Raw genomic sequence first — 23,737 nt, 5'->3', positions numbered from 1 at the left:
CAACCCCCAAGAGGAGCTAGTCAGACATCAGTCCTGAGAGTCTGCCAGACCCGTAGCAAACGGTGCTGGACTTTGCTCCTGTTAAACCACATATCCCCTTGACCCTGGGGCTCTTCTCTGTGTCCGTGTGGGAGGCCTCGCGAGCGCCCAGCCAAGGGCCGACTATCTCCCACCCTCACCTGCATAGACAGCCCCACGAGCAAGCAGTCCCGCTGGAGTCCAGTGGAAAGCTTTAGAGACACGAACTGGAGATTTACAGCGCCTGGTCTCCTTACAGGCACATCTCGCTGCTCAGAGGCTTCCCTCCCCAGCATTCTATGGGATGTCCTACATGGTCAGGCCCCTTCTCCCAGGAGCAGCCCCCACGCGCCACACAGACACCGTGGGGACCTCATCCCCAGGAACGCCGCCTGTCGGGAACCTCAGCGCTGCGTGGGGCAGAGGCGGGGCATTACTCACGGACGGTCGCACGCAGGCGTGTCTGGAGGAGAGGTGGCGGCGTGGAAGTCGTGAAGGAGGGGCTCCTCAGCCACGCACACTCCAGCCAAGCAGCGGCTTCTAGTCACTACCTAGGCTCTCCTGGTTCTTAACACGCACAGAGCCAAGGCTGCCCCTCGCTGCACAGCCTCCGATGCCAGGAAGGGGAAGCAGGAGAGACACCCAGGGTATAATTTATAGGAGAGATTTATTTGAAGAAATATTACAACATATAAAAACTACATAAAGTATTAATTTCCACTTGTATAAAGTGGTTGATTATTTTCAATACAATGCATAATAAAAACATCATCCTTAAAATCCAGAATGCACGGTGGGGGCACTGCACAGCCGATCACTAAAATGATTATTAGTTGATAATTTGACCATCACATACAGCTTCCAAGGTCAGCCAAGGAGATGAAGACTGGTCATGAGTGCAGCTGAACGGAGACAGACCTCATCATGTCATCAAACAAAACAAACAAAAATCAGTGCATGTTTGGGAGTCCAGGGGCCAGGTGGGAGATTTACACGCTAGTCCATAATTTCCATCTTTTCTGGTTTGCTGTTATCTGTGAAGGAACAAGAGACACCATTGGCCTAGCAGCCCCTCCTGTTACATTCAGCCAGTCACGCTAAGGGATGTTCATCCCCTGCCTTCCAAAAGTTGCCACCAATGTGACCTCCCCACCTAGAGCTGCTCTGATGGACATGAGGGGCAAACGCCAGCACCAGCTGGAGAGTAAGACTTGATCCCGGGAATGAAATGGTCCCAAAAAGGGCCAGTTATTAAAAGGCAATTCCAGCTTGGTACGGCGTCAAAGCCCAGCGTGCCTTGAACACAAAGGGGGCAGTAGTTACTGAGAGCAGTCAGCTGTAAGTTACAGAACTGAAGCTCCCCTCGATAACCGAGATGCGCCAGGCAAAGTGGCTCATGCCCTGGCTGGTTTGGGCCCGCAGGAGGGCAGCTGCACTGGAGCGTATAGTAGTGAGCACACACCAGCTCGAGTCCACGTGCCCCGAGATACCTGTGGCCTCCTCTTTCACTTTCGCCAACACACACGACTTGATCTCCAGCCCGATGGATTTCGCCAGAGGCGGAGGCACGGCGTTACCGACCTGAGAAGAGAGGCAGGGGAGCCATGAGCTCTGTGCAGATCCGGGCCACGTTACATCGGGAAAGAGCAGCACGGCTTTCACGGCCTCCGCTGCAATCACCCGCCCAATGACCCCATTCTGAGCCAGCCTCTCTCCTTCCTTATCTGGGCATCCTGCTTGCAAACAGGAACCCAGAGTAGCTGCCGATTCCCTGGCGAAAGGTCCTTACCTCAGCCTTGCGTTAAAGGCCGGGGCTCTGACCCTCCATCAGACTGCACTTTGTGCCGTAATTCACACTGGCCCCATGGGAGCACGTCTACAAGCCGATGTGAACAGAGGAGTGGGGATGGAGGACTGGCCCTGCTGCACCATACCCACCAGGTGCAGGGGAAACCGGGCTCGCCCAGCACCTTGCTCCACAGTCACCCACCTGTCTGTGTTTGTCCAGGACGTTGCCGAAGAGCCTGTAGGTGTCCGGGAAGCCCTGGGATCGCGCGCACTCCCGCACGCTCACCACCCGGTGCTGCTCCGGATGAAGCACTCGGCCCTGGGAAAGGGAACGGGGACACTGAGGCAGCTGTGAGTTCCCAGCCCGCGAAGGCCAAAGGTCGGTCGGACGGCAGCGAGAAGGGTGCTGCGGTAGGTGCTGCACCGGACCCTGCTGCACACGCCCCCAAGGGCCGTTGAGTTTAGACTCAGCGCAAGAGTGGATCTGGCTCACAGGTGATTTAACCCACAGCGACCAGCTGTGCAGACATCTCCCTGCCCCCTCTCTGCACCCGAACAACGGAGCCCCCACATTCATGCCCCTCCCAAAACGCAGCGGCAGCCACGGCTGAGCCCCAGCCCACCCACAGGGCTTACCAGCTGCTGTCGGGGACACGCTCACGCACCTGTTTGCCCATGGGCTCTGGGTTGGTGACGGTGGTGCTGAAGAAGCCATCCCACTCTAGCCTGCCGTACAGCCCGGCCCAGTGGTTGTGCCGGTTGCCGGTGTGGGGCAGGCACCAGGGGATGAGGGTGTTGAACTGTCGGTCTGCAGGGTCGCACGGTTTACCTGCGGGAGGGAACAGAGCACAGGGATTTCCTCTGAGCTACGGGCCAAGGAGCAGACTCGAGGGGAGGATGGCTAGGAAGCTGGGCGGATAGCCTGGTTCCCTTACGTCCCATCCCAGTACCCAGTGCAATGGGCCCTATGAATTTAAGCAGCACAGAATTGACACATTTTCCATCCCCAGTGTTTATCCTGTGGAACTCATTGCCACAAGATGGAAACTGAGAACAAGGACAAGACATGGGTCTGAGAAGAGCAGCTGCAGTCTGTGCTCCTTAGAATGAGGAGGGCTCTCAGACTTCGAGGGAGGAACTAATTAGCAGTCCCCCTCTCCCGCCAGCCAGTTCCAGTGCCCTCCCCTCTGCAGCAGCCCCCAGCTCCCTGCGGGCACCCCCCTGTACCTTCCGCGCAGGAGCACACCCCCCGCAACGCTCCGGTGCTGCTGCGCCCGTTCTTCTTCTCGTGGTGAGTGTACCGCAGCTTCCGGGTGGCGGGGCCGTCCGACAGCCGCACCTCGATGTTGGGCAGGTCGCGCCAGTCCGAGCCCGGGGCCAGGGGAATGTGTCTCATCCGAGCAGCTACCAGCGCGCTCATATCCTGCAAGGTCAAGCCCGGCATCCAGCATTACCCTTCCACCGCAGCTCACCCGATGCCGCCCCACGGCCGGGTCTCAGCACGCAGGGCACTGCTGCTGCTGGGTACCCAGGGGCAGGTAGAGGCAGGTTAGTCTGGGGTAAAAGCTGGGGGCCAGGACACGAGGCCCTGGGTTCCATGCTCTCCTCTGTCACGGCATCTCTCTGGGTCTCAGGTCCCCCGTCGGTAAGAAGGGGTAATAACTCCACCCTTGGCTGCGGGCAGGGCTGGTCCCTCGCGCTGTCTGTGAGGGCCCGGCCCAAAGGGGCTTGAGCCCCGTTGGGGCGTCTGGGTGACACTGCACCACCGCGAAAGCCCTCACCTTGCAGATGTGATCCCTGAGGATGGGCTGATACTGCGAGCCCCTGATCTGCCTCTGGAACCAGGACTGGGGCTCCCCGTTGTAAGAGATCTCGAGGGCCGAGGCGCCGTTCCTGATCTCCGGCAGGTCGGACATGGTGTCCCGGACCGTGATGGTTCGGAAGGGCCCCGAGTACGTTCTAGGAGGAATAAAGGAAGCTGTCACCTAGCCAGTCGCAGCTCGCCCCTCGCGGCACTGCCCGCGCCCCTTCTCACTGACCAACCCACTTCACACAGGGGAACACCTGGCATGTCTCAGAGCAGCTTGTTCCTCTCCCGGGCGTTTAGAGCCGTCGCTCCGGGGGCCCCGTCCACACTCCAGGCCTGGCTGCGGCACTGCCAAGGACGCGCTCACCTGGTTATATTGCTGACAAACTTCTTGTCGTCCACCACGACGCTCAGCTGGCAGGCCCGGGGCGCGAACACGTGCAGGGGCTCAGGGAACATGGGCAGCTTCTCTCCAGGAGCCGCAGCGAGGACGATGGCCCTTCGGCGTGTCTGGGCCACGCCGTACTGGCCCGCCTGGACCGAGGGAGAGCGTCCTGAGCAAACGTGAACGTGGGCTTGCGTCCCCTGCAGCCCAGACAGGACCATGGCATCCTGAGCCTGAACGCCCCAGCTGCCGGGAGAGCGGCAGGGTGGGAACAGCCGCTGGGGAGCAGAGCCAAAGGGCTCAGTGGGGCAGTGTTCCAGCCGTGGAGTCCCTGCTGCAATTCTGGCCCAGAGGGGAATGAGTTTGGCGGGGGGAGGGGGGTTAGCTCGGCAGAGTCTCTGGCCATCGGAGTGGGGCACCCACCCCACCCCCCCCAGATCCCGGCCGGCGCCTGGCTCCTACCTGCAGCACCCCGAAGGTGCACTGGTAGCCCATTCGCACAAGGCACCGCAGGGTGAGCTTCAGCACCATGGAGCGCTTGAAGGAGACAAAGTTCCTCACATTCTCCAGGAGGAAAAACCTGGGCCTGTAGTAGTCACAGTAACTGCACGGGGCGGGGGCAAGCGAGATTAGAGACAGGGGCTCCTGCCGGGCTAGCAGACAGACCCCTGGAGCCAGTGCCACAAACTAACCCTCCCCCACTGGAGGTTTGGCACAATTCTGGTGACTCTCTCATGCCAAAACGCCCAGAGCTTTCAAGCCCCTCTCAGAGGGAGGGCACAGGGCCATGGGAGTCTCCCGAGGTTCGGGGGGGTGGGGGAAAGAGAGAGTCGAGTCCACGGGGAGACGAAGCGACCAGCCTGGGTCTGCTGAATCCCAGTCCAGTGCCCTACCCCTGCTCCTCCCGCCCTACCCCACTGATGGTTACATGGCCGTTGAGAGAGTCCTCAGCAGCCCCTTCTACCCTCGCTCCCTCCTGGTGGACAGTTCAGTCGTTAGAGCAGAGGGCTAGGGTTCCTGGGCTCTTTGAGCTTGGGGCAAGAACCAGCCCCACACTGTTGTGCCTCAGTTTCCCATGAATGTCTAGTCCTTACCCTAAGGTCAGAGCCTGCCAACCACAGGTCACACGAGGCCCCGGGAAGCCTCCTTGGGAGGAGAGGTGGGGCCCAGAGCCCTGGCAGCACCTGCAGACCCAGTTTGCATTTCCCTGGCGGGGCACGCCCGGCCAGAGCCCACCTGCTCCGATAAACATACGCAGGGGGCTTCTCAGGTGCGCCAGCAGCACCCAGGCATCAGGGGACGGGCAGCCAGCGGGAAGGCCTGGCCCCTCACCTGAGAAAGGAGACCACCAGGGAGTTCTTGAACTTGGAGTAGGTGCGGGAGTTGAAGCGGTTCATGCCACTGAAGCCCTGGCAGGGCGGGCCACCACACAGCATCTCCACGTCCCCCTTCTGCGGGAGCTTCTGGCCCAGCGAGTTGGTCTTCTCGCCAGACATGACCAGCTTCAGCAGCACGTTGCAGTCCTCAGTGAACACCGTGGTGCCGGGGTTATTGAGGCGGAAGGCCTGGGCGGCTGGCTCCCACATCTCGATGGCCCACAGCGTCTCCGAGATCCCTGGGGACGGAGGGGGAGCAGAGGGCGTTAGACCCGGCAGGCGCCTCTCACCAGTTCCACCCAACTCAGCTCTGTCATTTTCAGGGAGCATGTGTGTGTGGCTGCGAGAGGTGGTGTGGTCTAGTGAGCGGAGCATTGGACAGGGACTCAGGACACCTGAGTTCAATTCCCGCCTCTGCCACTGACCTTGGGCAAGTCCCTTTCCCTCCCTTGTGCCTCAGTTTCCCTCCAGCCCCCGGGTCTATCTGGGCTGTGAGCTCTTTGGCCAGGGACTGATTCATACGAGCATCTGTGCAGCGCCCAGCAGGAGAGCGTGGGGGTTGTGTCCGGAGGCAGGAAATCAGCCATGGCACTCCAGGGCCTGCTCGCAGGAGGGCAGCCTAGACTGGTGGGTTGTGACCCCCAGGTGGTCGTGGTCGGTGAGTGCTACAATCTACTATAAAGTAAAGCAAATCTTGCCCACCCCGTTCCCTCCCCCTGCTTCGAGGTCCCGTATTCTCCGCCACCCTCGGGAAATGCACATACATGCCATCGGTTACTTGCCACTGTTACGGTAAACTTAAGGGGGTGAGACACGTTTTGCTTTCAAATAAGGGGCTGCCCACCTGCAAAAGCCAAGGAACAGGGGGCTCCCCTGGGACTCACCCGTGCCGGGACCTCCAGGCACCACAGTACTAGAAATAATTCACACCAAAGAGACGCAAGAACGAAGGGTCCCCCAGTGCCCTGGCTCTACCCCTGGACCTGCCCCCACCCCCTCTCCTTGCCTGCTTGGTGGAATCCCTCAGACAGGCCCCCGCAGCCCGAGAACACATCGAGGGTGCGCAGTTTGGGCAGCTTCACCTCGGCAGCCTCCTGTTTGCTTTGCTCCAAGGCAGACACCGACTTCCCTTTGCCTGTGTGGAGAAAGGAGAGACCGTTTGTGCCGGCACCCGGCAGCCTCTCCAGCCGCAGTCAGGAGGGGGCAAGAACTCCGGGTCAGTCACTCTCTAGCAGGCACGTGTGGATCTTAAGACGAGCAGAAAGGGTTAAGGGGCTTCTCTCTAAAGGGCGGGCTGGCACCCAAGCCGCAACAGGGGAGAGAAGAAACACGAAACCAGCACAACAGCTTGGGCAGATGCCAGGCTGAGCTCCTTGGGGCAGACAGCGCCTCGACTCAGAGTCTGCGCAGTGCCCAGCCCCGGGGGGCCTGGGCCATGACGCGGGCGTCTGATACAGGAAACTTCTCTAACCTTTGGGAAGTGGGTTACAGTTTCACATCGCTGGCCCTTTAAAATGCTGCGGGAGACACACCTGTACCCTGCATGGCTTAGTTCAAACCGGCATTTCCAGTGTCTGGTTAATGTACAATGCAGCTTTCACAACAGGCCAATGCTCTGTTTTCCCTGCAAAGTTCCGGGCAAGCTGGGGGATAATATGGAGCAGAAGCAGCTACAAAATTTGCAAGAGACAAAAGCACCAGGATTTAGACTTACCTTTGCCTTTCCCTTTCCCCTTGCCCTTATTCCCAGATCTACGGGCATGGTTCGGAGGGTCTTCAAAGCTCTTGGTTTTTGCATTGTAAGCCTGCAAAGAGAAGGGGTTAATCCGGCACACGGACGTAAGGCTCCCACGTGCCCTATAGGCCACGGGTACAGCTGGTGTTCGCGAGTTTCAGGGGACGCTGCCTTCGTGAGGACTACGTTGCTTCACTTCATGTAGGGCAGAGCCAGAATCCACCCACCCGCTTTGTCAAAACCTGGTGGTCGCAAGCCCCCATGTGATCCTGCAAACTGCCCACTGTAAGCAGATCGGGCCCTCATCTCCACAGCGAAGCAATCCTTTTCGGGAACTGTGACGCGCTTCTGCCAGCTCTTGGAGAGAGGGCTCTCTTATGCTTCTCTCTAGACTCCCCCGAGAACAGCTCACGTGCCTTGCTGGCCTGCTCAGGACAGACGGGACCGCTTCCCTTTCAGAAAAGCTTGGCAGAGTCAAGCAGCGCAGTGTTTGGTAAGCGCCTGTCACCACTGCAAGAGACGCTCATTGTACCCAGCACCACGCTCCCCTGGCAGGTAGAAAGAGTTCCTGAGACTTGTGATGAAGAATGATTTGGAGCATGTGTCCCAGAACTTGGATACTGATGTTTACGACGTGCAAGTCAGTTCTAGCAACGCCTCACGTCACCTGCTCGGTTAGCTACAGCCACCCACCCCGCCCCAGTGCGTCTCCAAGCTGAGCTGTGCCCACCACGAGCGGTTACCTCAAGGAAGTAGAAACGGTCCGACCCGCTGGCAGAATAGTCCTGAATACATTCCGTCAGGTCCTCTCCGTACTCCACCGCACAGCGTCCCTGCACGGCCTTGAAGTCCAGTGTCACTTCCTCATCACTCCAGTACAGCAGGTTGATGTCCGAGTGGTAACTTGCTTTCATGGACTTGTGGGTGTTCTCAGGCCTGCAGCAGACAGATCACTTTCACTAGGGAGCATGCTTGGGGGGTCGGGGGGGGGGGGAATAGGAAAGAGACTGTGCATTATACCCTTGCTTCCCCCTCGCACACTGCCTGCATCCCAACATCCACTGCGTTAAGCCTGTCCCCTTAGAGAAGACAGACAGGAACGCTCACCCAAATCTCTCCTACCCCGTAGCTCATCCTGCTGGAGAAGTTCTGATAAACAAAGCAGCTGGTTTGTTATCCCAGCAGGACACACAAGGAGGTGGGAGTAGCTCTTGATGGATGACCAGAGCGTGGGCTGAGAGGAAAGCGAGGAACACTGCAGAGCTGGGTAGGCCTGAATGGAGCATCGGGTTAGGGTATGTCTACACTGCAGCTGGGAGAGTGCTTCCCACCTCCGACAGACAGACAGACGCTAGCTTTGCTCAGACTAGCATGCTAAAAACAGCCGCGTAGCTGGGTGTAGCATAGGAGCGGCTCGGGCTAGCCACTGGAGTACGTGCCCGGGGGAGGTTTGGACGCGGGCAGCCGCCCGCCCAAGCTATCCCTGGCCGCAGAGCTCACGCGTCTGTCTGGCCGAGAGCCTCCTAGCTGAGTGCAGACGGACCCCAGGGAAAGGTCCCCTTTGCCTGCGCGGCACACCGGCTTTGCTTTGGGGACGGGGGGGAGAAGGCCCCTGCTCCTGCTGCTCCTCCCCAAACGGACCCTACGGAGGCTCCGCCCGCGCCCAGCCCCAGCTCACCTGTAGAACTTATAGAGCCGCAGCCTGATGTCGGCTTCGTTGGGCTTGCCGTTGCTACGCATGCTGCAGAAGATCTCCTTGATGCGGCCCACGCGGTATGGCTCCGGGGCGTCCTGGTTGCTGCCCTTGATGTACTCGGAGGACTTGCGGTAGTGCTCTGGGTACAGCTCCTCATCCACCGCCTCCTTCTTGGGGCGCTTGGCTGGGCTGGCCAGCTTCATGCTGGGGTGGGGGGGAGCGGAGCGGAGCAGGGGGTAAGAGGTGCTAACACGGACGCCCGGGCTGCCCACCGACCCACCCTTCAGGGGACAACCCAACGCAACCCCCCGAAGCGCCCCCGGCCTGGCAGCGACTCTGCTTTCTGAACCAGGGGGCTGTTCTCCAATTCAGGAGCCCCTCCGACAAGGCAGAGAGCCTGCCTGCAGCAGGGAGGTACGCGATCCCCTGCATGTGCGGCCCCTGCATTTTCTGAGGCACGGCAAAGCCCCGATGCTGCCGGGATACGCGTCTCCTGAATTGCCAGCGTGTCTCAGGTGCAGCACGCTCTCTAGCCCAGCGTCCCGTCTCTGACCAGGTGCTTCAGAGGAAGGTGCAAGACTTAGATTCGCTTTGGCAGGAAGCTCTTCGGGGCAGGAACTGTTGGGTGTTCATGCAGAACTCAGCGCAATGGGTCCTGCTCCAGGCTGGACTCCTAGGCGCTACCCAAATACAAAGACAACACCCTCCTGTAGGCAGCTGCATGACGTTTAGGTCTGGCCTTTATTATGGCTAGTGATTCGGTGCAGCCACTCCCTGATGGAGGCTGATACACATCCGTGAGAATTTCCTCCTCTGCGACTGACGAGCCGCATGCCAGTCAGTCTACAGAACCAGGTTACCCGAGTGTCAGCCAAACCAGCACCGTGTCTGGCTACTATATCCCCCCGCCCCCAAAAGAAATTTTATTCCAACTCACCCTGCAATTGTAGTGGGTTTATACATCCATAAGCCAACTAAAGAAGCTCAATCTATGGAGTTTACCCAAGAAAAGATTAAGAGGTGACCTGATCCCAGGCTACAAGTGGCTACTTGGGGAGAGATTAGGACAGTGGAGGGCTCCTTAGTCTAGTAAAAAAAGGCAGAATGAGACCCAGCGGCCAAAAGTTGAATCCAGACAAAAGTCAGACTAGAACTAAGGTGCAAATTTGTTTTTTTAAACAGGGAGGGCGATTAACCATGGGAACAACTTGCCCAAGGACAGGGTGGATATTCCATCACATATGCTCTTAAATCAAGACCAAGTTTCTTTCTGTAGAGACTGCTCTAGCCCAAACTCAGGGAAGGATCTCTGCGGGAGGTCGGACCAGATGATCATCACGGTCCATTCTGGTCTTAAAAATCTAGGAATCCATTTACAACTGGCTTGTTTGGTACTTAATTTATAGCTGAAGCAGACTGGCGTGTTCTCCGTTATGGGAGATACTGAAGATGACTCTGCCATGGGGGCTGTGAATAAACCCTGCTGAGAAGGGACACCCCCTGCCCACTTGGCAAGAACCAACCTGAAGGAGAAAGCCTCTGGCAGCAGGAAGACGCCATCTCCTATCCTGTACTGCACTCCGTTCTTTGTCGCCAGGCCGTAAAACATCTTCCCGTCCACCTCTTCTTGAGGCTCCATGACTTTGAGTATTTCCTTCTGCCTCACCTCATCCAAGCGAGCACAGCTCATACAGAACCTGTGGGGAAAGGAGAGAGCTTGGAGCTGGATGCAAAAGGCGGCTGGACCACGAGCAGAGGTTGCATGGGCCCATCTGCTGTAAATTGCCATTTGTTTGGCCTCCAAGCTCTTGGGGGCAGGGGCTGCCTCTGTTGTATACACAGCACCTAACACAATGGGGGCCTGATCCCTGCAAAACAAGCACCACACCTGCTGGTTTTCACACATATCCCCCACGGGCTTAAACAAACTGCTGTGGGGGAGAGTTGTTGGGGGGTGGCGGGGAGGGGGAGAGGGAGAGTGATTTAATCAGCACTCCTATTTGAGCCAAGAGAGAAGTTGAAAATACTACTAGATAAAATCATTCTTTCCCTGTGTATTAGCCCACAACATTCTTCCAATAAACTCCAAGTTACTGTTAGCACAGTCCCCCAGACCGCTGAGCTGAGCAGAGAAAACAGGAACCAGCCAGTTCACCCCAGTTCTTTTGAAGCTACTCTCCATGAGCAAAATCTGCCTGCCTTGAGCTGGGCAATAAACCGAGTACAGATAAACCAGAGCTCAGGTGAATCTAAACCCATCTCCAGAGAGAAGATGGAGCCTTTTGCTCCAGCCCAGCTAGAAGCTCCTGCCAGCCAGTCAGCCTCACGCACTCACTTGTACTTGTTGTCTTCCGAGGGCTGGGTCTTTGGAGGAGACTCGAACCTGGCATACTCTTGATCATACCACATTTGGTAGAAATAGGTTCTGCCATCGTCTTCCACCATCTTAATCTCCATGTCCAGCCCCCCCTGTGGGGAAAGACAAACTGTAGGGGCCCCGCAGGCAGGGGTCGAGCAGCTGGCCGGATCCCGCCGCCAGACAGAACCTTGTGACATACCCAGGATACTTAACAACCAAAAGTAGCATCACACGTGGGAGAAGGGAAGAACCTTTCCCCTTGCAAACTTCTCTGAAGGAAGTTACACAAACGGAGCCTGTGTAGAATTCCGAGAACGAGAGGAGCCAGGACGCCTGGGTTCTATTCCCTGCTGCGTGCCATTCGGCAAGGCACTTCCTCTCTCTGTGCCTCTGTTTCCCCTCCTACCCTTCATCTCTCTCATCTGTTTACACTGCAAGCTCCTCAGAAGAGGGACCATCTCTCACTGGCTGGGCATACAGCACCTCCTGCAACGGGGCCCTGACCTCATCTGGGGCCACTGAGAGCCACTAGGACACAAGCAATCTAGTCAGTTTCATCAGACAGCTGTTTTCTCCAAGCAGGAATTATACAAGGGGACACTAGCTCAATGACCAGCAGTGCACTTGAAGCATTTGCCACTTGCAGATGCCCCAAGATAAACAAACTAGGCCCTGCTTGCCTACATTCGGTACCGATCCACGCAGAGCTCTCCCGCTAGGCTAGCTTTCCCACAGGAGGCCCGCCAAGAGGACGGCACCACCCACCTCCAAGGCCCAGTTCTCCGAGGGAGCCTTGTAGACGACGTTCACTTTGCCGTGGATGTAGGACAGCTGCATGTCTTCGCACTCGTCCACCAGGAAGAGCTCCAATGAGTCCGAGGTCTTTCCCAGGACAGTGTCGATGCCCTGGCAGAACCAGTGGGCATGGAACATTTGCCCACTGCTGTCTTCCCACAGCGCAGTGACTCTGCAAGGGAAGGGCTTATGTTTTAGCACCACCCCCAGGCTTCCAAGGGAAAGAAGCTTTCCTAATCGCTGGACGGACTACAAAAGCTTCACCCTGAGCAGGCCGGGGCTAACAAGACCCCAGGCAGAGAAGGTTCAGGGGAGAGCTCTGGACTGGGACTCCGGAGACCTGGGTTCTTTTCCCAACTCTGCCACTGCCCTGCTGGATGACCGTGGGCAAGTCACCTCCCTTATCAGAGCCTGGGTTTCCCCTCCCACCTGTCTGTCCCGTGTATTTAGACCGAGCTCCTCGGGGCAGGTCTCTTACCACATGTCCATACATGCAGCTGCCAGCACAAGGGGACCCTGTTCTAGGCTGGGGCCTCTAGGACCCACCATCGCACAAATCAGTTACAGCAGAAACACAGCCCCACTCAGACAGGGACCCCCCAAAATCAATGCAGGAAACGCCCCTGTGTGATTGCTGCAGGACACGCACCGGCCCCTTCCGGCACACACTGCGCGTTCATCCCCGGACCGCCACAAACCTGGCTAGGTACAGAGGCTTGGAGGGCTCGTCGGGGCTGACGGACACGCAGTCCCCCACCTCCAGGGTCTCGGAATCAATGCACACCTTCTGATAATAGTCCTTCTTCCCGTCGCGCTGCGGACAAAGGCTGGTTATTAAAACCGGCAGAAACCCCATTACCCAGTGTTTTCTCATTTCTCTCGTGGCACGTAGCTAGAGACCCTCCCACTCCCTGCTGGACAGCGCCTGGAACCCACGGGTGAGCGTGCTACGGGTCCCTCTCCATGCCCTCCCACAGAGCCTATGAGTGGACAGCCCCAGCTAAGGAGCCTTAGCGCTCTGGCTCCAGCAGCTCCTGCTTTTAGCTATAGAGGTCCCTGGCTCAGTCCCTGGTGTGCTGGCCATGAGGGCAGCCATCGCATGCCCGTTTGAGGGAGGTGGAGGGCTTTCATTAGCCTTCCGCTCTAGGCAGCCTCACTGAGCATCCCCGCTATGACCGCAGCAGAGCTCCTGGCTGGTGGGGCTGGAGAAGCCGTGAACCCTGAGCCTCATCTGTTCCCAGAGACAGGGGGTTCTGGCCCCCGCATTGTAGCTACTCCTTGGCTACAGCCCAACCATCACGCAAGCCACCACCCCAGCCTGCAAACAACAGGGACTCGACACTTCCTGCGTGACGCTAGGTTTTAAAGGCCTTGAGCCTCGCAGAGACAAGGAAAGGTTCAGATTTAGGGTTAACCTTGACAGGCCCACAAACTCCCACTCAAATCTGCTCCCAGTACAGTGTGCTGGCAAAACAAACATACTAGTGTGGACAAAAGAGGTGCAGCTAAAAAGCCACAATTCCCCCAGGCGGCCCGTACATCGCAAACGCTCTCGCGCTCGTCACAGAGAAAAGGCATTAGACCTGCACGTCGGCTCTCTCTGCACCTTCCCTAAGCAGCATGCAAGTGGCGTTAGCTGCGCAAACACACAGGGCAGCAGATCCACGTGGATCAAGGAAAGCAGGAAAGTGAGGGCTGTTTGTCAGTGCTGAGTTAAAGGCCCAGCAATGGGGCACCAGCGAGAACCCTGCAGTTTCCCACAAGCCTAGGGTACACCGGCTGGGGAGATCTGCTCACGACATCGATGCCAGACAACGAGCCCTGTTACTGGGGTGGAAACATGCATTGCCAGTGAGACGTCTCCTCCAGCCCTACCTTGATTGGCTCGCCCACCCAGGAAATCCTGCTTTTATTCTGCTTCTTCTTCCTTCCCTGTAGCATTTTTTTAGGTGACGGCATTTCGGGAATGTTATCGTCCACCTCCTCGTCTTCATCTGCTTCTCGGACGGCCAGATTGGGGCACCTAGGGTGGGAGTGACAGTCCGTGCACCTGGTGACTGACAGGGCCTTCTTGGGCCACACACTCGGTCCTCACGGCTCGCCAGGGCAGGGTCGGCTCCTTCAACAGGCTCCCCAGTGCTTTGTCCAGCCCATCCCAACACCGGGGCTTCCACCGTCTCCCGTCGGAGATGCTGCTGCAGCCCCAGATTCCACCCCCGCACCCCGAGACTCCGACCATTATTCCCAGCTCCAGCCCAGCCCGCACTGTGACACGCTGCCGAAGCAAGTCTGCTGCGTCCTCCACGCTCACCCCCTTTGGAGACGGGCAGATTGTCCCCTCCCTGCCCCACTCAGTCCACTGCCAGTTCTGAAGTGGGAGAGGAGGGAATTTCACTCCCTTCTGTTCCGGTTTTACATACACATCACTATCTGGGTCTGGTCTGGCTTGATACAGAAAGGACCTGTCACCGAGATTAGCGTGCGTATTACATCCCTTCGTCACATCGACACAGAGCACAGCGGGTTCAATGTAATGAGAGCACATTTGAATGGCTAACGAGTATCCAGACTTACACCGGGAAAGCTCTCAAACTACCGAGCATTTTGGAAGGGCCATAAACTCTAGTGATTCAGGGCATGAGCTGAACTCTAGTGACTGGGGGTCGGGAGGGAATTTCCCCCAGGGGCAGGTTATCCCATCGCTGTCTGCTGCAGGGGATCTTGCACTATTGTCTGACACAGCCGGTGCTGGCCCTGCTGGAGACAGGAGACCAGACCAGACGGGCCCCTCCTCTGATCCTGTCTGGTCATTCCAATCCCGGGTAGTATCAGCTCTTGATTCTTTCCTGCCAGGAGACTGCTGACTCCCTGCACAGTCAAGTCCACTGCCCCCAGGAGTAGAGGAACCCCCTGCTTGGCCCCAAGCACCCATACCCCTGGGCTCTGCACTGCCCTCAGGCGCTCAGAACCACCTTCTGGGACAGTTACCTCCTCTGCAGGCAGGCCTGTTTGCTCCGGCCACTACCGCCAAACTTGATCATGTTCTGGCAGGCTTTGCACTTCCCACACTCGGGCTGCTGACAAACCTGCAGGAGGAGGAGAGAAAGGAGAAGGCTGAGTGCCTGTGAACGGTGGAGGAGCCGTAGGAGTAACTTGTCCCCGAGGACGTGGCGCTCTCAAGAGGAAGCAGGAGCTCAGCTCCGTCAGGGCTTGCTCCTGACCACAGCCAACAGGAGACTGTGGGCATGAGCAAAACCCGTGGAAAGACTCACATTGACTAGAAGAGGCTTTGGAGCCAAGAGGGAGAGCCACATGTTGCTCCTTAGCATCCTCCTGCCACGGAGCAGCCCTGTCTGGCTTAGGAGGTGCCAAAGGGGCCTCCGGCAGAACCAGGCCTGAAGGAAAATTGCTTGGCCACCCTGAAAGTGCAGCAGAGCCTGCCCTGACACAGCACAGCTTCCTTCCTTTCCCCAGACAATTCTCGCCCTTAGCATGCTGCCATTTCTCAGGCTGCAGGGAAATGGACGCTTTGCCCCCAGAAAGGGGAACTTCACCCCGCTAAGCCTTTCCCCTCGGGACACCACTTCCAGCCAGCCACACAGCTCAAGGGGCAGAGGGAAGCCAGCCAGCCTTGCCCATTCCCCAGCACTCTCCCCAGAGCTAGACAAGACTGATTCCCAGCATCTAGAGCCCCAAAGCCAGGGGTCAGACACAGCTCAGCTCTGGCCCAACCTGCTGGTTACCTCACACACGCCGCAACGCCGGCGCTTCATGGTGTTCTCCTTGTCTTCCTCTCTCTCGTTCTTCTCGATCTGCTCCGAGAAGAAGGTGTCGAAGATCAGGTACACCAGCTTGGTTGTGGTGGCCTTGGTGGGCCCTTTGTCCTTGTCTATCTTGGTGGGATGCCGAATGGCCTGTCTCCTCGCGGCTCGCCTGGAACGGAGAGCAGCTCAGACACTATCCTCTGCAGCAGGGTCCCACACTGGTGGCATTACCCCCTCCCGCCACAGACCGGGACAGAAAAATTCTGGCTACGTGCAACGCCACTGACCACTCTCCTCACACACACACTCCCGCACACTTCTGCCAGCTGCAGCAAGCCGGCACAATACATGCTACAGCATCTCGTGATAAACCGTGTTGTAACTGTTGGCTTGGCAGTAAAAGCCCCTAACAGGCACTGAAAACGCACTCATAAGAGAGGGTCCGCACAATCCAGACCGATGACAGAAGGATCGCATGGGGAACTGAGGCCCAGAGATGCAGGGACTCACTCGAGGTTGCACGGGGGGCTGGGGGCAGGGCTGGGAATGGACACCAGGACTCCTGGGTCCCGGCCCACTGTTTTAACCACCAGACCGCCCTGGCTCCCTAAACAGCAACGCAGAGGGAATATTCTCTGCACCAGACTAGACTGGCTTAGGAAGCTGAGTTCAGGAGCATTTCTCATTTCTAACCAAGCCCCTTACGGCAACTCACCCCGCGCAGGCATATAGATCCCTGAGGGTCTGTCTAGAGACAGGGAAGTTACCCCGGAACAAGGGAGGGCGTGAATTCAAAGTGGAATAGCGCTGGGCCGAGGCAAGGCCTGAGATGCATGGGCCATGGGCCTGAGATGCATGGGCCAAGGGTGGCAGCAGCTGGAGGACGCCTCGCTGTGCTCCCACCCGCCTACCTCTTCCCCAGGGTGACCCCCGCGAGTTTAATCAGGTCTCTCATGCAGGGCGTGATGAGGACGGGCGGCTCGTCGCTGTCTCCGGCCTCGTCGTAGCTCTCCACCTGCTCCACCACAAACTGGGCATGCCGCAGCAGAGAGTCCTCCGTGAAGCGGTTGAAGTTCAGCCCAGCGGGCGGCACCGTTGTCTGGAGAGACGCAGCGGAGGGTCATGGGACATCCCCACATACAGTACCCGAGAGCACTGCAGCTCTACGCGCAACGGCACGGACGTTTTCACAGGTAGCCAGCGCCTCGGGTCCCTGGTTCTCAGACGCAGGGGCGCAGGCCACTCAGGGCGGACCCCCAAACTCGCCAATAGCGACTGAAAAGGGAGGCCTCTCACTCTCTCCGCGAGGCCCAGTGTCACCCTCATGCAGTGGGGCTAGTGCAACACTACAGGTCACATCAGCTCTCAGACTAGGCCTGAGCACGGCCGAGGCCTTGGAGGAGAGCTGTGCGGACAAGCGGCATTCACCCTCACCGTACGGTGGAGCAGAGGGTAAGAACCGGAGGCAGAGCGCCACGCGCCAGAGGGGTTAGTAAAGAGAGACAAACCACAAGTAGAATAAAAGTCGATCTCCTCGCCTCTCAGCCACACCCCGTTCAAGGGGGAGGAGCAGATGGACACACCCTAGGACAGACAGTGTCAAAGGCCCAAGAGTTCAGAGTCAACTAGTCCAGCAGTTCCCATAGCAGGACACATCCTGGAATCTTTCTGTCACTTCGCCAAGCGCACCCTGCCATTTACACGGCCGTGACCCCTCGGCTCCTGTCCGCAGTGCCCCGGGGGCTGGGAACCTAACGGTAAGACCCTGCGAGTCAGAGGACGGGCACGCCATGTCTCACCTCGATCTTGTTCAGCAAGTCCTCATAGCTGACATCGGGATTGTTCTGGAGGAATTCCACAACGATTTTACTCATGTAGATCTTCTCCTGCATTAACGCAAAGGTGGGAGCGTATTCCTCGCTGGGATCCATGAGAATGTAATCCGCAAAGGCTGAAGCAGAGAGAGATTGCCAGAGACAGTGACCGCAGGGGCTTTACGGAACAGGTTAGCAAACAGCTGAAAGGCCCAAATAAGCTAAGGAACGTGCGACGGGAAAAGTGTAAAGGACTCTCAGGAGCAGAGTCCTGTCAGTCCCGCAAGCATCTATGCACACTTCAATTCAAGAGTGGCTTAGCTCTGTTTAGCATCACCCTGTTCCTAATCGGGAGCATCCACATGATCTTTGGCAAGAGTTAAAAACCCCTCTCAAGTTACACTGGGGCCGCTGCGTATGGACAAGCCCAGAGTAAAATCAGCATTGCGTGGCTCGCGTAACAGGAGGGACCCCCCAGCATCAGCAATTAATTTGCAGCAACCCGCTTCGGTGGTTATCGAGTGCCTTGGCTCCCACTCCCCACCCCACAGCTTCGTACCCTCATGGGTACTCGAGTCTTTAACCCTCAGAACACAGGGATCTCACCAGCCCCGCAAGGGAGAAGCCCCCTGACAACCCCCAGTTTGCGAATCTACCTGTAGTGAAGCCAATCAAGGCTCTTTCTCCTCCATCAAACCCAGTGATCCACCAAGCGTTTATGGGACCCAGTTTCTTGGCTCGGACACCACCTGAGCGGGGAAGAGCAAGGATGTTTCTTTCTCTCTCTCTCTCACACACATACACCCACCCATCCCCACCCAGGAACACACCACAAGGGTTCGGATTTTGCTGCCCAGAGGCCAGATTCTCCATTGCCGCACACCATGCAGCCCTTGGCACCAGAGCAGAGTGGGTGAGAAGTGCGACCGGCTCACCGTGGGAGCGTACTGCACCCACTGCAGATCCCTGGGGAACCAGGCCCTCACACTGAGTTACTGGCCCAGATCAGAGGATCAGAGGACAGCTGCTTTTAAAACACTTGCCATTAACAGGCTGTTGAACTTCTGTTCAGAATCAGCCCTGCCATGTGGACCCCACCCCAAGCATAACCGAGCAACGTCCTCCACGGCAGTAACCCAGCGCGAGCAACGTCACCTGAGAGGAAAGGTTGTTCCTCGCTCTGCCAGGATTCCACTGACAGCACAAAGGCCTTTGGACTGATCCTCAGGACACAGACTGAGAAAGTCCCAGGGTGCCAGGCAGGCCGGTGTCTGCCCCCAGCTCTGCGCCGAAAGACACTTACCATCTAGACAAGGGTTGTCGTCGTATATTGGTTTCACAGCACCACTGAAGTACAGTTCTATATTCCTCTCTATGAGGCCGGTGTCAAACGGGCACAAGTGACCCTTTTTGTCGTAGACGCTGTGTGAGAGAAGAGAAAGGAGGTTTCCCGATTGCTCGCTGTTCAACACCTCAAGGATGTTACACTTAATATTCAGCCTAAACCAGCACCCAGGGCTCCCTGCAAACAGCTCTGCATTTACACATCCTGTGTCGAACACGCTTCCCTTGACCAAGCAGGAACTGCACGCCCGTGAACCAAGCTCCAGGCTACATGCCCGGGGAAGCAGTCTCACCGTCCAGAGTAGTGCTCAGGGCAGAACAAAGCCTCTCCACGCTGTGCAGAAGAGAGCGCACGCTGCCCCCTCCCCAGGGGTCTGATTTGCCCCAGGGGTTACAAATGCAGCACTGCCAAACTACGGATGGTGCAACAGCACAAGAAGCCTTTACCTGAAGGAGGTCACTTTGTGCTGGGGCAAATCCTCGTAACTTTCAAAGCCGTCTTCGTTGGCATCGAAAATGGACAAGCGCTCATCCGTCAGCATCTCCGGCTCCTCCAGCTGAGAAAGAGAGAGGGGCACGTTGGACCCGCACGCCCAGCGGCATGGCCACGTTTCTAAACCCAAGCGACGAGCTGCTTACCGCATTGTCGGGATCCCCCTGGAAGAACTTGAGATCGGGATCGTCCAGGTACTGTCTGCAGTCAACACACTTGGGAGGAGTGGTCTGCAAGGGAAACACCACAAGACATCAGGAGCTTTCCCCATTAACAGTTCTGCCATTTACCAGCCTCAGCCCTCCGTAAGAATCACTATATGTTCCCATGCTGACGGCCAGTCCTGTATCTACCAGGAATCTGGAGCAGTAAAACAGTCCCCAGCGCCTCACACGGTGTCTAGGACCAGGTGTTTAGCAACTTCTCTGACCTGGCCAGGCGTGGCATGAGGAAGGGCTCGCTGCACCGACAACACACACATGCCCTCTTGGTACGTTTTGTTTGTGCTGTAAATGCTGCATTTAAAGATCACGCGGAGCCGTGAGTGACATGTGCGCTAGGGAGTATTTTTTCTGGACTCGCTGCCACTCCGGGCAGTCGAAAAGCTGTCAGCAGTGCTCGGACAGGGCCCAAGTGCTGAGAAGAACAGGGAAAACCACTTACTTTAGCAGGCGGTGCAGTTTTAACCTGCGTAGCTTCCTCTTTTATCTCAGACCTGGGCACAAAATACATCAAGACAAGGAATGAAGGTATAGGGCAAAAAAGCCAATCGAGGCTATTCCACCACCCGCACACCTAGTGCTCTCAGCTGTTTGAGAGACCTGAATACACGCAAACGTTTCATTGCCGATGCCCCACAAAACAAAATGTGCCGTTCTAGCTGAAGCGGTTTTGTGCTACAGGAAAGCACTGAACTCCTCACACACCATCCGCTCACAGATTCCAGCATGCCAGCCCTCGGCCCAGGAAGCAGAAGAAGCCCTTTTTCTGGTTCCACTTAGCCCACTTTGAAAGCAGATTAAACCGGAAAAAGGCACTCTTATTCTGGAATAAAACCATCCACACAGAGAGATGTTCCGGCTGGTTTCCAAGTGCAGGCAAGCCTTTACACCAGTGTAAACAATCCCCGTACAAGGAAAGCTATGCCAGAATACCGCATTCACGCTTGGGGAGGGGGCTGCTGTACCGCTTTAACTATACCCGTAGAGTTAAATAATAATAATCCCTCGCTCTTCTTGAGTGCTTTGCATCCGCAGATCTCAAAGCACTTTACTAAACAGCTCAATCTCATCATCATCAGTATGTAGACAGGGAAACTGAGGCACAAAGAAATACAACTTTTGCATACAGACAAGCCCGAAGTTTCCTGCTTAACAGGACACCTGGGCATTGCTGAAAACGGTCCCCATGAGGCCCTTTCACAGCAACACTTCACAGCTGGAAGCACAAAAAAGGGATTCACGGAGCCAGACCCAATCACTCATCTCTATTTTCAGACGCTTTATAAATTAGTAAACTACCAGAGTAACATTTTTTCTTTCAGACACTAAATTGCTTCCATGTCTTTAGCATTTTCTCTGCCTCCCCACGTTTAGGGTGATGAAGTCCAACACGAACACGAAAACTCAGCGAGAAATCTTTTTGATTTTTTTGTTTGGTCTTTTGCCACAACAGACCCCGTGACAAACTTCTGCAAAGAGAAACACACACGCACATACACAGATCGTAGCACTGGAAGGGACCTCGAGAGGTCATCTAGTCCATGCACACACAAGCCAGAACATTCTAACACCCGATTAAAGAAATTTTAGCTGCTCTTACCCTTCTTTGGTTTCAATTTTAATTCTCTTTTCATCTTGCTCCTTGAAGTAGAGGTAAAAGAAAGAAATGCATGTAAGAGCCCATCAGCTTTACAAACTAAGGAAATGGGAGTCGCAGCAGAAATAATATGCCTGACTATTCTTCCTTGACAGCCTAATGAGATGTCTGTTTAAGAATTTGTTTTCAAACATGCACCAGACGTACCCTCTCTTCTAGCTCTTCTTCCTCCTTTTCTGGATTCGTTTCCTGCTTCACTTCTCCGTTCACCTCATCCGATTTGCGTTTGTTGGATCTGTTGGATTTTAAAGGTGAAAACCAACAGAAAGATCAATTCTTTGAAAGGAGCAAATTGCTTTTCAGAGAAGACCATGGCAAAATAGACCCAAACAGCACAGTCTGCCTAAAGTTTGTGAAAGGAGCTTTAATGGGCTGTCTAGGCACTGCCAATAGCAGCAGCTGCTGTTACAAAACTGATCGTGGAACAAGCTACAGCTAAGCTGTTCTGATCCACTACACCTTGGTTTTCTTAACTGTTTGCATTTTAGTAGCATCTAAAATCGGGGCCGCACTGGCCCAAGCTCTACACAAATACATGAGACAATTCCTGCCCAAACACACTCAACAATCTACACAGACAATGGGTAGGAGGGGAAAGAGGCAGAGAGGGGAGGTGACTTTGACAAAGTCACAAGGCAGGCCAGTGGAAGAGCCAGGACATAAGCCAGTTCTGCCAAGTCCCAGCCCGGAGACCTACCCACTAGCCCACACCACACCTCTGACCTTCATAGGGAGAACATCAGCTTCCTTCTCACCCTAATAAACGTAACTTAGTCTATCAAAATGAAACATTTATCAGCTGATATTACCGTCACCCCAGCCATGGACCAGGACCCTGGGGTGCCAGGCACTGCACACTGGGTGTATTAGAGACGTGCCCATCGAGGACTGGGACCCCACTGTGCTAAGATATCTTGAGAATCTGTTGGGTGAGGTGTCCCTTTCTGAGCTTCAGGTCATTCCCCTGCTGGTTACAGGATGTGCAAATTAGAGGCTGTTAGATTGTCATGGACCTGCAAATATTAGGATCCACCTTGTTAGCCCACTGGGAATCTTTCACAAGAACTCGTACCAACTACTCAATGAGCCACCATGCAAAGAGAATAACGAAGAAGAGGGAGGACGCCAATGAACTGTTAAGAGATTAAAAAAACACATATACATCTCAAAACCAACAAAAATCGCTTGTGAAAGTCCAGCTGCACCAGGATTGCACAACCAGGAGCTGCAGGATGTACTGACCCTTTGGAAAACAGGGCGAGGATGGTTGGTTGCCTGCCAGAGCTCCGGGTAACTCTTGAGCTGGCTGGGGATTCTGTCCGAAGAAAAAGAGCAATCATTACTTTGCAGGGAGAAGAACCGTTGTCATTCATAGCTCGAGAAAAGCCCAGGCCCTGCGTCACTCAAGCACGCTCACCAACGACCCTGAGGGCCCGATTTTCCTTTACTCCATACCAGCCTATGGGGCAGCAGCAGATCTGGGTCACTCCCCACCTCGAGGCTGTTCTAGCTCACCCTTTGCGTCCCACGGGCCCCGGGGACGGAGAGAATAGCCACAGGGCTGTGCACTCCAGCCATGCCCCCGACCAGCCCCCACCTCTGGGAACTGGACAGATACCAGCTCCACACCAACCAGGGAGGACCCTGTGCGCAGGGGGGATACTAGAGGTCTGCTTCCACCTGCTCTGAAGCCAGAGCCGCACAGAAGGGCCTCAGCACAGCTGAGAATTTGGCCATCAACGTCTGCCACCAGCCGTTCCTGCGCCATGTGCTCGAGCACTCCCCTGTGCCCAAGTGGAGAAATGAGGCTATGCCACATTCCTTCCGACACATCAAACCGGAGCACAGCTCCTGCCCGCCTCCCATTCTTTAACTGGCAGGGATAAGCGCCTCTGCTGTGCTAAAGAGCTCTGGCAATATACCACCCAACATTTAATTGGAGCAGTTTGCTTCCAAAGCTCCTGCGCAACAGAGATTTCTGCTTATTTTTTATTTGCTTTAGGAGTGAACAGAGCAAGACCAGGAGGTTATGAAACCAAACATTACAGGGCAGCATGTCTCTTGCCCCCAGGAGTCTGACCCTCTGCATTGCAGCAGGGTACAGCAAGTGGGGTGAGGTTGCTATTGGATGCCAAGGAGAAATTTGTACCCACTTCTACACTGAGAGGTGCCTACAGCCAAGCAGGCTTTTACATGAGCCCAAGGAAGAGCTCCCAAGGGGCGCGGCGAGCATGCAAACTAGCTGGCCATCCCGCCCAGGCAGCCACAAAGGGGAGTTTGCTAGCCAAGCCATTCCCCCTAAGCCTCCCCAAGGGAAGTGGTGAGCCAGTCGTACTCAGGTGAAGCACTGAGGAGCGTTGGGTGAGGGGCAGCCCCATCTCAGCTGAGGGTCTAGAAAGGATTCAGTAAGGCTGCCCTGAATCAGCAAGGGAACTCCACTGCGAAGCGAGGCTCGAGGGGCAGAACCCGCAGACCCTGTCTCGGT

The 23,737-nt window shown here is 56.2% G+C and overlaps 1 protein-coding gene and 1 long non-coding RNA gene across 6 annotated transcripts in view; one reads left to right on the top strand and one right to left on the bottom strand.

Annotated features, from left to right (window-relative positions):
• Nucleotides 1–668: 668 nt before the first annotated feature.
• Nucleotides 669–23,737, bottom strand: part of DNMT1 (DNA methyltransferase 1) — a 32,087-nt gene continuing 9,018 nt past the window's right edge. For all 5 annotated transcript variants that reach the window (XM_048831399.2, XM_048831397.2, XM_048831396.2 and 2 more), the window contains exons 5-34: nucleotides 22,495–22,567; nucleotides 21,400–21,487; nucleotides 21,196–21,236; nucleotides 20,038–20,089; nucleotides 19,521–19,604; nucleotides 19,329–19,438; nucleotides 18,841–18,959; nucleotides 18,194–18,286; nucleotides 17,523–17,674; nucleotides 16,635–16,822; nucleotides 15,703–15,892; nucleotides 14,948–15,045; nucleotides 13,835–13,982; nucleotides 12,658–12,773; nucleotides 11,930–12,131; nucleotides 11,141–11,274; nucleotides 10,329–10,502; nucleotides 8,788–9,009; nucleotides 7,853–8,045; nucleotides 7,089–7,179; nucleotides 6,381–6,509; nucleotides 5,331–5,613; nucleotides 4,461–4,602; nucleotides 3,981–4,147; nucleotides 3,588–3,765; nucleotides 3,034–3,229; nucleotides 2,472–2,635; nucleotides 2,009–2,125; nucleotides 1,509–1,599; nucleotides 669–1,052 (exon numbers count right to left, since the gene is read on the bottom strand). In XM_048831399.2, the coding sequence (XP_048687356.1) occupies nucleotides 1,015–1,052; nucleotides 1,509–1,599; nucleotides 2,009–2,125; nucleotides 2,472–2,635; nucleotides 3,034–3,229; nucleotides 3,588–3,765; nucleotides 3,981–4,147; nucleotides 4,461–4,602; nucleotides 5,331–5,613; nucleotides 6,381–6,509; nucleotides 7,089–7,179; nucleotides 7,853–8,045; nucleotides 8,788–9,009; nucleotides 10,329–10,502; nucleotides 11,141–11,274; nucleotides 11,930–12,131; nucleotides 12,658–12,773; nucleotides 13,835–13,982; nucleotides 14,948–15,045; nucleotides 15,703–15,892; nucleotides 16,635–16,822; nucleotides 17,523–17,674; nucleotides 18,194–18,286; nucleotides 18,841–18,959; nucleotides 19,329–19,438; nucleotides 19,521–19,604; nucleotides 20,038–20,089; nucleotides 21,196–21,236; nucleotides 21,400–21,487; nucleotides 22,495–22,567 (4,073 nt within the window). In that variant the 3' untranslated portion in view covers nucleotides 669–1,014. The remainder of the gene's footprint in view (nucleotides 1,053–1,508; nucleotides 1,600–2,008; nucleotides 2,126–2,471; nucleotides 2,636–3,033; nucleotides 3,230–3,587; nucleotides 3,766–3,980; nucleotides 4,148–4,460; nucleotides 4,603–5,330; nucleotides 5,614–6,380; nucleotides 6,510–7,088; nucleotides 7,180–7,852; nucleotides 8,046–8,787; nucleotides 9,010–10,328; nucleotides 10,503–11,140; nucleotides 11,275–11,929; nucleotides 12,132–12,657; nucleotides 12,774–13,834; nucleotides 13,983–14,947; nucleotides 15,046–15,702; nucleotides 15,893–16,634; nucleotides 16,823–17,522; nucleotides 17,675–18,193; nucleotides 18,287–18,840; nucleotides 18,960–19,328; nucleotides 19,439–19,520; nucleotides 19,605–20,037; nucleotides 20,090–21,195; nucleotides 21,237–21,399; nucleotides 21,488–22,494; nucleotides 22,568–23,737) is intronic.
• LOC142069696 (uncharacterized) lies at nucleotides 2,124–3,794 on the top strand. The gene is made up of 2 exons (XR_012665646.1): nucleotides 2,124–2,301; nucleotides 2,817–3,794. It is a non-coding gene; the product is annotated as an uncharacterized LOC142069696 (long non-coding RNA).

Source organism: Caretta caretta, chromosome 20, assembly GCF_965140235.1.
Source record: "Caretta caretta isolate rCarCar2 chromosome 20, rCarCar1.hap1, whole genome shotgun sequence".
Taxonomy (NCBI): Eukaryota; Metazoa; Chordata; order Testudines; family Cheloniidae; genus Caretta; species Caretta caretta.
The sequence above is the reverse complement of the archived record's forward strand: the minus strand, read 5'-3'. Positions and strand labels throughout refer to the sequence as shown.